Here is a 15,133-nt window from a genome sequence, read left to right on the forward strand (position 1 = left end):
GTGGAGTTAGTTCTGCCCAAAGCACACCTCACAGACGAGTTAACGGCCGGCGGGCGGCGGCAGTCCATTTCTTCTGATATTCGCAAATGTGATTTGCAGATTCCAAAGAGGAAACAATAGGTGAGCCAAACCTCACAGCCTGCTTTCTTGCCACAAACTTGCATTTGAGGTAATTTATTCCTCTCCTCAGAAGAAGGGGACTGAGTGTGAGTGGGGATGCAGAAAGAGATCAGGAGTGCTCTACTCACAGACATCTGTCTCTTTGCATGTGGCTATAAAGAGTCAGTAGAAACTCTTCCTCACTGTCACAGTGACTCATACAATGTTCCATTTGATCCCCCGGACTCCAACATGCTAAGTTTTTATAGATGGTTTCATAGATGCTGAAATCTAATCTATACTAAGTTACCAGCTCTAAACTTCACAACTATTAAATGTTAGAGTTTAAATACATACATGAGTATGTATTTAACTAAATACATGGGTTCTTGTTATTTGTTTGACATGATGCACAGGGCAGATGTATTTAGATGTATTATCATGAGTGAGTGAATAAATGAATGCATGCATGCATGAATAAATGAGAGGAATTTGAAATATGAAATCTTCATGTAATTGTATAACTGTAATAAAACTAAAAAAAATTAAGCAATCTTTTCCAATGTAATTCATTCTGTTATTGTGAATGTACCAACAAACTTTCAAGAAATATAAAACTTTCATATGCTGTGTACCACCAACAGAGGTATAAGGCTTCCTTCATAAATGACTAAGAGAAGCAACACATGAAAATAGATGAGTCCTTTATAACATTTTAAGTCGCTTTTATGATCTCAAAAACAATTGTGTAGCTGAAACTTCATTATTTATGCATACATCAATAACTTTCAGTATTTGACAAAACCTAGTCACTTCTTTTAAGTTGAGATGTACCAAGAAGTGCATTGTTTCAAAAATAAATTCACTATAGAAAAGGATTCTGACCATATTTTTCTGAACTAAAAAGATAAAGTCAGGGGCTTATGCTTCTGCAAAGAACAATGTGCATCACATGTGAGAAGGCATTCCTAAAGGTGAGGCTGTTATGCAGGTGCCTGTATCCTTGGGGATCCCTAATACTCATCCCACTAGTCACCCAGTGAATGTCTACAGAACAGAACAGACGATGGATCAATCAAGAAGAATGGCAAATAAGGAAAGTTGAACAAGATTCCATTCCCTGTTTCTATAAGTAAATGTCCTGGAACTTAGCGAGAGTCAGTGGCTCATTCTGGGACTTAGTTCTTCTTCTCTGTGGATCAGGGCCCCAGAGCACCACAGCACTGTAGCTCCATCACTCTGAGGAACACTCCACCAACCCATACTGCCTGACACCAGAGAGCAAAGAGAAGCTGTACCGCCTCTGTCACCACATCCACCACCCAGCACAATTCTATGAATTTCCCTGTAAATTAGCAGACCTGATAGCAGAAAATATTTAAATTGCAACCTTCTGATACCCAAATGGTTCAACTAGTCACATATTAAATGGTAGCCTCTGCAAGCGTGAAATGGGCACATAGGAAAATAAATAAAAGGTATATTGACTTCACATTTGTATAAATCTTTAACTGCATAAGTTATTTTTATTTAATTAATTTATTTTACATCCTGACCACAGTTTACCCTCCCTCCTCTCCTCCCATTCCCTTTCCCCATCTTACTTCTACCCACCGCAATCCACTACTCAGATGGGTATCAACAAAGCATGACATATCAAGTTGCCATAACCTAAGCACCTCCCTTTGTATTTAGGCTGGGCAAGGCAACCCAACATGAGGACTAGGTTCTCAAGAGCCAGCCAACACATTAGGGACAGCCCTTGCTCTCATTGATAAGAGTGCCACAAACAGACTAAGCCACGCAACTGTCACATATATGTAGAAGGCTTAGGTTGACCCTACAATTGCATAAGTTTCATTCATTCAATGAACACTCTCGTAATTCTACTCAGTGTCAGGCACTCTGCATTGGGGATGAAAGGCATAAGACCCAGTTGTTACCTGTATGAACTTATGTAATTGTCATGCTCTGTAAGAAGTTCTATACTAGAGCCATGCCCAGCCTCTGCAGGAAAAGAGAGTGTTAATAATGCCTAGAAATAAGATCTGCCTACCAGGAGTACAGATGTTGGAATAAATTTCTGAATAGAGAATGACTATGGGAGAGTAGGAGGAAATGATGCATGTATGAAAGTGGGCATACACAAAAAGGAACCTATAGATTCTTGAAAAATAAGACTTCTAGTAAGAAATATGATGCAGAAAATGAAAAGGGCTAGCTAGCATTAAGTTAGGCAGAATCTTAGAAGATGTTGAAAAAATATCCTTTCCTATCACCAAAAGATGCCATCAGCACCCTGTCCTCTGGTTTCAAAAGATAAATAGTATCTTTGATATTTTCAAGAGGCTATAGCACAAATGAAAGACCTATGTGACAAGAACTTCAAGTCTCTGAAGAAAGAAATTGAAGAAGATATGAGAAGATGGAAAGATCACCCATGCCGATGGATCAGTAGGATTAATAAAGTAAAAACAGACATCTTACCAAAAGCAATCTACAGATTCAACAAAATCCCCATCAAAATTCCAACACAATTGTTTACAGACCTTGAAGAAACAATACTCAGCTTCACATGGAAAAACAAAAGTCTCAGGATAGCTAAAACAATCCTGTACAATGAAAGAGCTTCTAAACTTCTGGAGTTATCACCATCCCTGATTTCAAGCTCTACTACAGAGCTATAGTAATAAAAACCACATGGTGTTGGAATAAAAACAGACAGGTGGATAAACAGAATCAAACTGAAGACCTGGATGTAAATGGATACCTGATTTTTAATAAAGAAGCCAGAAATATACAGTGAAAAAAAAAGCATCTTCAACAAATGTTGCTGGTCTAACTAGATGTCAGCATGTAGAAGAATACAAATAGATTCATATCTATCACTCTGCACATAACTCAATCCAACTTTATTAAAGACCTCAAAAATAAAATCAGACACACTGAACCTGATAGAAGAGGAACTGTGGAACAGCCTTGAACACACTGGCACAGGAAACAACTTACTGGATAGAACACTGATCATGTAGGCACTGAGACAGACAGTAAATGAGACCTCAGAAAACTGAAAATTTTCTGTAAGACAAAGAACCCTACCAATAGGACAAAACAGCAAACTACAGAGTGAAATAAAATCTTCACCAACCCCACATCTGACATAAGGTTAATATCCAAAATATATAAAGAACTCAAGAAACTAGAAATCAACAACCAAACAATACAATTAAAAAGTGGAGTACATATCTAAACAGGGAATTCTCAACAGAAGAATCTCAAATGGCCAAGAAACAAAGAAATGTTCAACATTTTTAGTCATCAAGGAAATGCAAATCAAAACGACTCTGAGATTCCATCTTACACTCAGAATGGCTAAGATAAAAAACACGAGTGATAGTTCATGCTGGCAAGGATGTGGAGTATGAGGAACACTCCTCCACTGCTAGTGGGAGTGTAAACTTGTACAGACGCTTTAGAAAGCAATATGGTGGTTTCTCAGAAAATTGGGAATCAACCTACCTCAAGACCCAGCTATACCACTCTTGAGCATATACCCAAAGGACACTCCATCCTACTACAAGAATAGTTGCTCAACTACGTTTAGAGCAGCTTTATTCATAATAGCCAGAAACTGTAAATAAACCTAGATGTACTTCATCAGAGTAATGGATAAAGAAAATGTGGTACATTTATACAACGGGATTTTCAGGCAAATGGATAGAACTAGAAAAAAAAAAAAAAAAAAACACCCTGAGTGAGGTGACCCAGGAAGATAAACATGGTATGTACTTATGGTGATATTTTATTTGTACTGAAATGTGATTTTATTTGTATGTTAATAAATAAAGTTGCCTGGGAGTCAGAGCTAGTAGCAAGCCATAGCAGAAGTCTGGCAGTGGTAGCACGCGCCCTTAATCCAATCACATGGCAGGCAGAGTCTGTGTGTTCAAGGATATAGCCAGCTTGGAGACACACGCCTTTAATCTCAATACCAACCATAGAGACCTGGACGTCTGTATAGACAGGCAGGCAGTAACGAGGAGGTCATGTGGTTGGGTTTACAACCAATGAGAAGGCAGAACAGAAAGTCAACAAAAAGACAGACACACAGGAAGTAGGTCTCTTTCTCAGGGGAAGGACAGCAGCGGCAGCAGGTGATAAGAAGGCGGTTTTAGTCTCAGCTCTTGGCTACTGCTCTGACCTCTTGGGCTTTTAACTCTGCATTTGGCTCTGTGTTTCTTATTTAATAAGACCGTTACATCCACAGGTACTTGCTTATAAGTGGATATTAGCTGTAAAGTAAAGGATAATCATGCACAATTCACAGACCCAGAGAGGATAAGTAACAAAGAGGGCTCAAGGGGGGACACATAAATGTCCCTGGAAAGCGGAAATAGAATAGATATCTTAGATAGACTGGGGGTGGGTGGGGATGGGAAGAGGAGGGATTATGTTGGGGGGGAGGGAGGATGGAGGGGGAATACTGGGAGACACAACTGAAATTGGAGAGTATCTCAGGGGACAAGCTAGAAACGCAGTGCAATGGAAACTCCCTGAAATCTACAAGGGCGACCCTAGCAAAGACTCATGGCAATGGGGGATAGTGAGTCCGAATGGACCATCTCCTGTAACCAGGCAAGACTTCCAATGAAGAGATTAGGACACCAACCAGCCACAAAACCTTAGACCTACAATTTGTCCTGCCTGAAAGATGTGCTGGGATAAAGGTGGTGCAGAAATTGTGAGAGTGGACAACAAATGACTGGTCCAGCTTCAGGCCCATACCACGAGAGGGAGCCCACAACTGTCACTACCTGGAGGGCTAGGAACCAGAGGCTGAATAGCTCAGTGACCTAGGACAGAAACAAATATAACTGGAGAAAAAAATGTCAATGTGATGAAGCCTAATGATATTCTCCTATACTCATAGACTGGAGTCTAGCATAATGGTAATCAGAGAGGCTTCATCCAGCAACTGATGGAAACAGATGCAGAGACCCGCCACTAAACATTAAATGAAGCTCGGGGAATCCTGTAGAAGAGGGGAAGGAAGGATTGTAGGAGCCAGAAGTGTCAAGGACACCACAAGAAAAACCACAGAATCAGCTACATGGGCTCATAGGGGCTCACAGAGACTGAACTGACACCAGGAAGCCTGCACAGGACTGACCTAGAACCTCTGCATAGTTGTTAGATTTGGTAGCTTGGTGTTCTTGTGGGGCTCTAACAGTGGGAGCAGGGGCTGTCTCTGACTCTTTTGACAGCTTTTGGAACACTTTTCCTCCTACTGGGTTGCTTCATCCAACCTTAATAGGAGGGGATGTGCCTAGTCATATTGCAACTTGATATGCCATGTTTGGTTGATGTCCTTGCGAGGCCTGCCAGGTTCTCAAGTGTCTAAAGCAGTGGTTTCAACCCGTTGGTCGTGACTCTCATGGCACTTTTACAGGGGTTGCCTAAAACATTGGAAAAGACAGATATTGACATTACAATTCATAACAGTAGCAAAATTACAGTTATGAAGTAACAATGAAAATAATTGTATGGTTGGGGGGTCACCACAGCATGACTGTATGAAAGAGTCAAAGCATTAGGAAGGCTGAGAACCACTGGTCTGTAGAGAAGAGCGTACTTTGACTGAAAACTACTGCTACAAAGAACAAGCGAGAAGTAAACACGACCAGCCTACTGTACTCAGACATGGGTGAACACCTCACCAAAGCATTAGAAAATTAAACTTAGTAACAAATGGTAAATGCATTTTCCTGAAATGTGAAGACATTTGCATATCTGAAGATTTAGAAATATTACAGCCCAGACGAATAAATAAGAGAAGAAAATGTGCATGTCTTTTCAGTAGGTTTTCATGTATATGTCTACGTATTAATAACCCACAGGATCCAGTGGCAGGTAGGTCTTCCCTTGTTTTCTCTGTTGACCTATACCTGCAAGAAGCTAACCACTTGTACTGTGAATCAGAAAATTAGCCTGATGTTCACATTTTTTTTCTGAGTAAGCAGTACCAATGCAGTGTGCCCCTCACAAGGTGTTTTCTCGGGCCCCATGAGATGCCTGAGAGGGAAAACATACTTGCTACGCAAGCTGTCTGGCAGGAGTTTGATCCTTGGAGACCATATAAAGGCAGGAGGAGAGAACCAACTCCAGAAGGTGTACTCCAAATCCCACATGCCTGTAATAGTGTGAACACACTCACACCCATTCACACTCACCCACACTCACTCATTCCCAATTACCCACTCTCACATGCACACTCATTCTCCCTCTCTCTCTCACACACACATACACACATGTGCACAGGAATAAGAGTAATTTTAGAAGATTTTTGCACAAATTTGTAGATCTTTAGAGGAACAGTTAGAGGATATGTTGTCTGACAAAGACAATTTTACAAATGCTTCAGTATCACTGGGGGTACTCCCTAGATTTTGTTACAACAAATCTAGTTTTACAAAAGACAATAAATACCCACTATAATGCTGTTTTATATTTTAAAAAGCATCTTAAATAAGTGAAATAAGTGAAATAAGCAATGGTCTTAAATGACTGCTCAAGTCTATGGCTGTAGCGTCCCACACAAGGCTCTTTGAAACCACCAGACCTTTTATCCAGACCAGCCAGTGAGGAAACTCTAGTGACCCATTAGTTACTTACAGTGATTTTAAACTGTTCCCAGACTTCCAAATCTCTTCTCTCACTTTTTTTTATTTTTTACATTTTCTTATTTTTATTAATTAATTAATTTCTTTTATGTCCCAACCACAGCCTCCCTTCCCTCCTCTCCTGTCACTCTGATCCCTTCCCAAGCCATCCTTCCTCAGTATTTTCTCAGAAAGGGGTAGGCCTCCCATGAGTATCCGAAAAGCATGGCATATCAAGCAGTCATCAGACCAAGCACCTCCCCCTGTATTCAGGCTGGGCAAGGCAATCAGCATGAGGAACAGGTTCCCAAGAGACAGCCAAAGCACCAGGGACAGCCCTGCTCCCATTGCCAGGAGTCCCACAAAAAGACCAAGCTATACAACTGTCACACATATGCAGAGGGCCTAGGTCGGTCCCTTGGACACATTGGCACAGAAGACAACTTCCTGAATAGAACACCAGTAGTACTGACACTAAGATCAACAATTAATACCTGGGACCTCATGAAACTGAAAAGCTCCTGTAAGGCAAAGGACACTGTCAATAGGACAAAACAGCAGCTTACAGAATGGGAAAAAAAATTTTCACCAACCCTACATCCAACAGAGGGATGATCTCTAAAACGTATAAAGAAGTCAAGAAACTAAACACCAAAACAAAACAAAACAAAACAAAACAGACAAAGAAACAACAACAACAAATAATCCAATTAAAAAATGGGGGTACTGACCTAAACAGAGAATTCTTAACAGAAGAATTTCAAATGTCAGAGAAACACTTAAAAAAAATTTCATCATCCTTAGCCATTAGGGAAATGGAAATCAAAATGACCCTGAGTTCCACCTTACACCTGTCAGAATGGCTAAGATAAAAACACAAGTGACAGCTCATGCTGGAGAGGATGTGGAACAAAGGGAACACTCCTCCATTGCTGGTGGGAGTGCAAACTTATACAGCCACTTTGGAAATCAATATGGCATTTTCTCAGAAAATTGGGAATCAATCTACCTCAAGACTCAGCTATACCACTCTTCAGCATATACCCAAAGAATGCTCAATCATACCACAAGGATACTTACTCAACTATGTTCATAGCAGATCTATTCAAAACAGCCAGAACTTGGAAACAACCTAGATGCCCATCAACTGAGGAATGGATAAAGAATGTGGTGCATTTACACAATGAAATATTACTCAACTGTTAAAAATAATATCACAAATTTTTTAGGCAAATGGATGGAACTAGAAAAAGTCATCCTGAATGAGGTAACCTAGACCCAGAAAGACAAACAAAGTATGTACTCATCCATAAGTGGATATTAGCTGTAAAGTAAAGCATAACCATGCTACAATCCACAGCCCTGAAGAAGCTAGGTAAGCTAGGTAACAAGGAGGGCTCAAGGGAGGATGCATGGATCTCCCTGGAAAGGGAAATAGAGGTGATTTCCTGGGTGGACTGGGGTGGGTGGAGATGAGAACTTGAGGGATTAGGTTGTGGGGTGGGCAGAGGGGAGAGTACTGAGAAAGATGATGAGAAAGAGAGACTTTATGTAGTCGGAGTCTGGTACAAGCTGGATGCAAGGGAAACTTCCACAAGTCTACAAGGACAGCCCTAGCTAAGATTCCTGACACCAGTGGATACATAGCCTGAACTGGTGATCCCCTGTCATCAGATTGGTAACTACCTTGGTTGTCAGTAGAGAGCCTTCATTCAGTGACTGATGGAAGCAGATTCAGAGACCCAAGACCAAACATTGGGCTGAACTCAGGGAGTCCTGCTGAGAAGAGGGAGAGGGAATTATAGGAGCCAGGGGGGTCAGGGACATTGGAGGAAAATCTTCTCTCACTTTTAACTTAACTATTGTGAACCAAAGGTCTTGATTAATATGTAGATAATGTGGATGTTATGGAATCTTGAAGTCCAAAGTCAAATTATCCTGGGCCATCTTTTGCCCAATTTAATAGCCATCTATTACCCTTCTCTGTGTGTGACCTATCCTCTTTTTGATCTTTAGGTAAATCCTTTGGAATCTACAAATGGACCCCTAAATCCCACAAACCAAAAAGTTAAGTATGCCATCTAGTAGCACCCAAGGCCTATAGCAAAGATTTCCCCAGATTTTGTGACCTGCTTACCAGATATTTCCACCAATGCATTAACAAAGTATCTTGATTTATAATTTCCTTTTCCTGTTAATACAAAATCCCATGCTACTGTTAGCATATTTAAACATGGAACATGGGCTGAGTTAAGTCAGTGTTTCTGGGCCAGGGCCATGGTCACTCATATTTGGTTCCAGAATAAATTGTCTCTTACTTCCTTTGAGGTAGGAGTTGTGTATTTACATCAACACTACATATATGAACAAGTTTAAGTCATCACATGGTCAGCAACTGAGCCAGCAGCATGGCTAGAGAAGCATAAGCTTCTCTACCAGTCACTTCTGGAAGTGAAAACAAGGGGTGCCAAGACGAATGAGGCTGCAGGTGGGGCAGTCTTTGTGGGAGAGGTGCTTCCTTCCACATCCCTATTCTTAGTTCTGGGTCCAGATAAGGGGCAAAGCAGCACTACCCTGTGATGACCCTGTCGAGTCTCCTCAATGCAGCTTTAGTCCTACACGGTTTCTACAAAGCTACTACAGTTCAATGCAGCCAGAGAAAACACTTCACTAAATGTTTTCAGTCAAGCTATAAGACGAAATACAAAATACAAGACAAAAGGATGAAAGTACACTGTGAGGTATACGGTCTAACCCACGGTTAGCTTAACAACTGCTGTAAAATGCCAATAGAATTGTCTTATGTAACATCAGCTACTAGTTGGGCTAGACATGTGAAATGTTTCTATGATAATGAAATTGATGACTATGACAAGCTTCAGCAAAAGGACAACACACAGGTCAGGGTGGGGAAAGGTCACAGCTAGCAACATCATTGTACAGTCTGTGCTGCCATCAGTGGCCATTCTCTCTCTCTTTTAACTTGTGGACACTCTGATGTTGAATCCATACTGGAGTACTACTGCCAACCACACCCAAAGTTAGAAATTATCACAAGAAAGTGAATGAATGAATGAAGAAGACTCTTTGCCAATTGAGGAATCCCTACCAAGCCCATTACCTCAGTCCAAGGCACCTTCACTAGAAATGTCTTTTATTTATTCTCTTTACCTCTTTATTTACATGTCTCACTATGAACACTGCTCATGAGGTGACATTTCATAGAATCAATGTCCACCACACAACTAGAATATTTTCTTTCCTACTTATTGTGCTCCTAAACAAACAAATCAGTAGACAATGACACCTGAATATGAAATGATCAGGTATTATAGTAGAATGAATTGGGAAAACACCAGAAAAGACAACCATAGGGAATCACGCACATGATCCTCCCAGGCTAGAGCCCCTGCCCAGTCCTTTGAGTGAGAAGCTCTCTCTACCTGCTTCCCTCACCCAAGGTGAGCATCCAGTAACTGAATGTAAGCACAGTGCACGGCTACCCTGAGCCTGGCTGTGCCACCCTCCATGCTAAGTGTTTTTAATGCATTGTCTTATTTAGGTCTCAAAGCAACGTTGCTGGCAGTTTCGGGAGCTAACATTATCCTAAACTTTACAGATGGCAATCTCAGAGAGATAAGTAATTTTCCAAGGTTACACAATCGGGTCATAGCTGAGAGTAAAACACACATCTCTTTGTTTCCAGTGCATTTAACCCCACTTAAGAATTCCCAAGCACATTGTTTTGTAAGATCTGAGCACACATTTCCATCTTTTCCTCTAATCAATGAGTTCCTTCAGGGAAGAATTTATTGCTCATTAATTTTACATCTCTAAGGCATAGAATAATGCCTAATAGAGAACAGGAACTCAATGACTGACAAGTAAATAAGATGATGAATTAAAAAAATAAAAGATAAAAGAAATTAATTTGAAAAAAATTGTTAAACTCAATGATCCAAAGCTCATTGGATCCAAGGATGCTGCCCCTATGTAAACTTTGTGCACCTCACTTCTATTTTAGCAACATATGACTCTTTTATGAGAAGCACCACTTTTTACTATAGAAATAAGTAAAGTACCCCAAGTCCTAAATGAATGATTGAAATTCTATAATCAGAACACAGCACAAGCACCACCAGCATATAATCACATGTTGCCTATAATAAGCTACTTGAAATGTTCTAATGGGTTGCAATTTTGCAATCTAGACACAAGAAGAAGATATGCTCTTGACAATATTTAACATAAGTGCTTCAACTGGCTTGGATGGAAAGCAACCTCCCTCTTTGCATTATATAGATATTCTGTTTCCTTCTCAGTAAGCAGACAGTCTTCACTGGTACCTTCACATCCTCTGCCATCTTCCTCCAGCTTTTGGCCAGCTTGACATCTGCAGAAATAACTGCCAATCGTATTGCAGCACTGGTCTTGGCAGCCACCATTGTCAACAGCACATTCATTTATATCTGCAATTGGATAGTTGTATAGAATCAGTCTCTTCAAAGTAAACACACGGAAAGAAACTTCAAAGCCTCTCCTAAAATCGATCCACCAATTTGACATTCCTTCCTCTTCAGATTTAAAGGAGAAAAGAAAAGAGCATCTCATTTTATTTTATTATTTTGTGTCTGTGTGCGTATGTGCATGAGTATGTATGTGTCTGCAAGCATGCCCATGGCACAGCATGCAGATGGAGCTCAGAGGACGACTACAGGTGTCCTCACCTTCGAACCTATTCGAGACGGCTTCTTTCTGTTGTGGCTATGGCAGTTGGCCTATGAGTTTATGAGACCTCCCTTTTCTGTCACATCTTGTCACAGAAGCACTGGAATTACAGCTGTGCAGCTGTGCCCAGCTGTGCATGGGTGTTCAACCTCAGGTTCTCAAGCTTGTGCAGCAAGAGTTTTACCTCGTGAGCCCCAGCCCCAGCATCTCACTTTAATCAAAGCCAATGTGCCGTAGAGAAATAGTCAAGTCATAATCTTTGATATCTGAAGTACTATTTTTAAATAGTTAAATAAGGAGGTTTTAGCATTGTAGATTTGGAGAGTTCATAGGACAGATAGAGAAATTTCCTACCAGTCAGCAATTCAAGATGAGATCCAGAAAATAGAGAGAAATTACAATAGTGTTCTGTAGTATCCAGCAGGGGTTGAGGACTAATCAGAGCTATGGCTTGGTTGTGCCTACTTCAAAACCCATGGCCAAAAGTTATCTTTAGTTATAGAACTCAAATTTAAGCATTCCTCCTATCCAATATGGGACATATTCTAATCCATTTTCAGACTTGATAGTGGCCTGCCAGGCAACAGTACTACATATCTGTTCAATTCAGCATGTTTAGTATATGCAGAGTAGTGATTGTGATAGGTTCTTGCTCAGTAAAATGAACGTGGATAGGAGAAAGCAGAGCATGAGGGAGCAAGGTAAGGAAGGATGGGAGCTTTGGAGAAACAAAGAGAAGAGAAAACAGGGGAGACTGACCAGTGAGGAATAGCAGAAGCCAAATAGAAACAGATATGGAGGAGCTGTGTGTCCAACCTGAGTAACTGTGAGAGCATGGAGTAATGGCTACGGCAGGAATGAGGAGGCAACAGACAGGGAATCTTGACTGGACTTTACTAATTGCATCCATCTCTGGAGATACTACCTTTGAAAGTGCCTTTGCTTGTCTTTAAACTATTCAATGAAGTGTGTCATGCATACAGAAAAGAATACAATCCTCAAATATATTTTTTGAGTTTGTAAAAATAAGGTATACAAGTACCATTTTTTAACTTGTGGGGATCCAATCTGAGGGCTTGTGTGTACTAGGCTATGCTCTGGTGCTGAGCCTATCCACAGACCAGCAGCACAAGCTTACTGTGGGGATCAAGTATGACTATTGTTCAAGAAGCACTCTGTGTAGCTGAAGGTCATAGCTGCTTTGACCTTGAGACACCACATGTCAGCTTCGATTTTTTTGTAATGTGTCCAGACAAACTTGGACTGTACATTTTTTTGTTTTTATGTCTGCCTTCTTTCATTAATCATCCGTTTATAGACACATCCGTGTGCCACATGAACTTGTGGTTCATTCATTCTCGCTCCTGTGTAATATTGTATTCTAAGGATTTATCGAATGTGTATTTATCCATTTCACAGATAAAGCACAATCGATCACTTTCTCGGTTTTAATGACTGTGAAGAATGTTGGCATGAGTATTCTCACATAAGCAAGCCTTCAATGGATTTACACATGTACTTGCACTGGATGATACATCTCAACTGGAATCACAGGACTAAAGAGTCTGACATGTTCTACTTTAGTAGTTATAACCAAGCAGTCTCCCAAAGAGATTAATCTAATTTATACTCCCACCAGCTGTGCATTGGGGACCAGATGCCGCTAATTCCTTCCAGTATTTGGGACATCCTGTTTCTGTTTCAGGTCCTCTGGAGATTTTATAATAGCATCATGTTGTGACTTAATTTGCATTTTACTGGTTATTAATTAGGTTAAGCACATTTTCATGTTATTGGCCATTTGGGTGACATTTGTTGAAAAGTTTCTTCAAACAGTCTGTCAATTTGTTTAACTCTTAAAATATTGGTTATTGTACTTATTGGTCTTGGGTTATAATCTCAAGCAAAGGAGATATTTGTAATCAACTTTGCCTCCCTTCAAGTCTTGAAAGGATGATTTTTCACATGCACATCATAAGAATGGAAACAAATCTATATTTCTAGCAGTCTGTCTATAAAGATTTATCTGATCCGATTAAGAATGTTCTCATTTTGTATATTTGATTCATAAACAAGTGGTAAGTCTTACCACTACTGAATATACACAGAAAATTATTTGGTTTTCTTATTAATTCTATAAGGTGATAAATGACACTGACTGTGTTTTGCATCTCTAAAATCATTCTTACCAAAAAATTGTGCCCTTTTAGTATATTTCTGGATTCAATTAGGATTTTTAAAATGATTTTGGTGGTTATATTCATAATATGAATGGTATTTTTTTCTTTCTCTACTAGTCCCCTGCAGTTTTTGTAACACCAGGTTCTTGTTCTCACCTTTCATGGGAACAGAAGAAAGCTGAAATTATTTCTTTTTTCTATTGTCCAAATAGTTTGGTTTTATTTCTTACTTCAACGTTTGTTTAAGTTCATTTATTATGCCACTTACAGCATGTGGCTGTATTTGTATATTGTGTGTCTCTATGTGTATACTATGTTGTGTGTGTAATGACTTATGAGCTTATTTCTTACATATAAAAATATTCAATTATACAGCTAAATGCATTGGAGTAAATTGTGTCACTCAAGGAATTTTTTTTCTTTATATAAATTTCTTAATATACTGCTGTTAAGTTTTTTTTTTTCAGTATTTCCATACTTTTATGGAACATGCCCAATCTATACTTAGGTCTCCATTCAAGTTTTTTCTCAATATTTCCATACTTCTATGGAACGTGCTGTGCCCAATCTGTGCTTAGGTCTCCATTCTTGTCTCAGAATTCATTCTGAAGAAGGAATACTGAGAAATGTGTTTGTGTTAGGTTATAAATTTTCTTCTTCTTTATTTTTACGAGGATTATTCTAAATTCCCTTATATATTTCTGTTGTCTATCATCTGTTTATAATTTATCCTCTACCATCTATCACCTATCTATCTATCTATCTATCTATCTATCTATCTATCCATCTATCATCTACCTATCTATCTATCTATCTATCTATCTATCTATCTATCTATCTATCTATTATCGATCTATCTGTGTAAGTTAAGTACATATTAATGTATCCATCATTTGTCCATCATATTCTATACCTCTGTTTTAGTCACTTTTCTGTTGCTGTGAAGATACCCATGACCAAGCAACTCTTATTTAAAAAAACAAAAAACAAAAAAACATTTAATTGGGAACTTGCTTACAGCTTCAGAGGGTTTTTCCTTTACCATTATAGCAAGGATCATGGCAGCACACGTTTCTGGAGCAAAAGTTGAGAGCTACATCCTGATCAATAGGGAGCAGACAAAAGCGACACTGGGCCTGGGATGGACTTTGGAAACCTAAGAGCCCACTTTCAGGGACACACCTCCAACAAGACCACACCTCCTAAACCTTCCCAGACAGCTCATCAACTGGGCACAAGTGTTAGCTTATTCTCATTCCAACCACCTCACCACCCATTCAGCATCTGCATCCCAGCTGTTTGCCACCTGTCTTGTGTTTTCCAAAACAAAGGTCTAGGCGCCATTCACCCTTCAGCATTGCTCATCGCCTTCTCCCTTAACTGTCTTGTCCTTTGTCGCTGCTTTCCTCCTGCTTTCTGTGTGTCTCTCTCAGTGTTCTAACTCCAGTCAGTGTCTTTTGTTCTTAC

The 15,133-nt window shown here is 39.8% G+C and overlaps 1 protein-coding gene across 13 annotated transcripts in view; it reads right to left on the minus strand.

The window, feature by feature from the left end:
- LOC128106497 (EGF-like and EMI domain-containing protein 1) overlaps positions 1 to 15,133 on the minus strand; it is a 719,003-nt gene that overhangs the window by 259,188 nt on the left and 444,682 nt on the right. For 12 of the 13 annotated variants that reach the window (XR_008216732.1, XR_008216730.1, XR_008216731.1 and 9 more), the window contains one exon: positions 11,105 to 11,227. The exons of the other annotated variant lie outside the window; for it this stretch is intronic. Coding sequence is in view for 9 of the 12 variants with exons in the window: in XM_052732015.1 (XP_052587975.1) it covers positions 11,105 to 11,227 (123 nt within the window). In the remaining 3 variants the exon portion in view is untranslated. The remainder of the gene's footprint in view (positions 1 to 11,104; positions 11,228 to 15,133) is intronic. 13 annotated transcript variants of the gene reach the window in all.

The sequence above is a fragment of the Peromyscus californicus genome, unplaced genomic scaffold (assembly GCF_007827085.1).
Source record: "Peromyscus californicus insignis strain IS unplaced genomic scaffold, ASM782708v3 Scaffold_9__1_contigs__length_137607984, whole genome shotgun sequence".
In the NCBI taxonomy this organism is placed as follows: domain Eukaryota; kingdom Metazoa; phylum Chordata; class Mammalia; order Rodentia; family Cricetidae; genus Peromyscus; species Peromyscus californicus.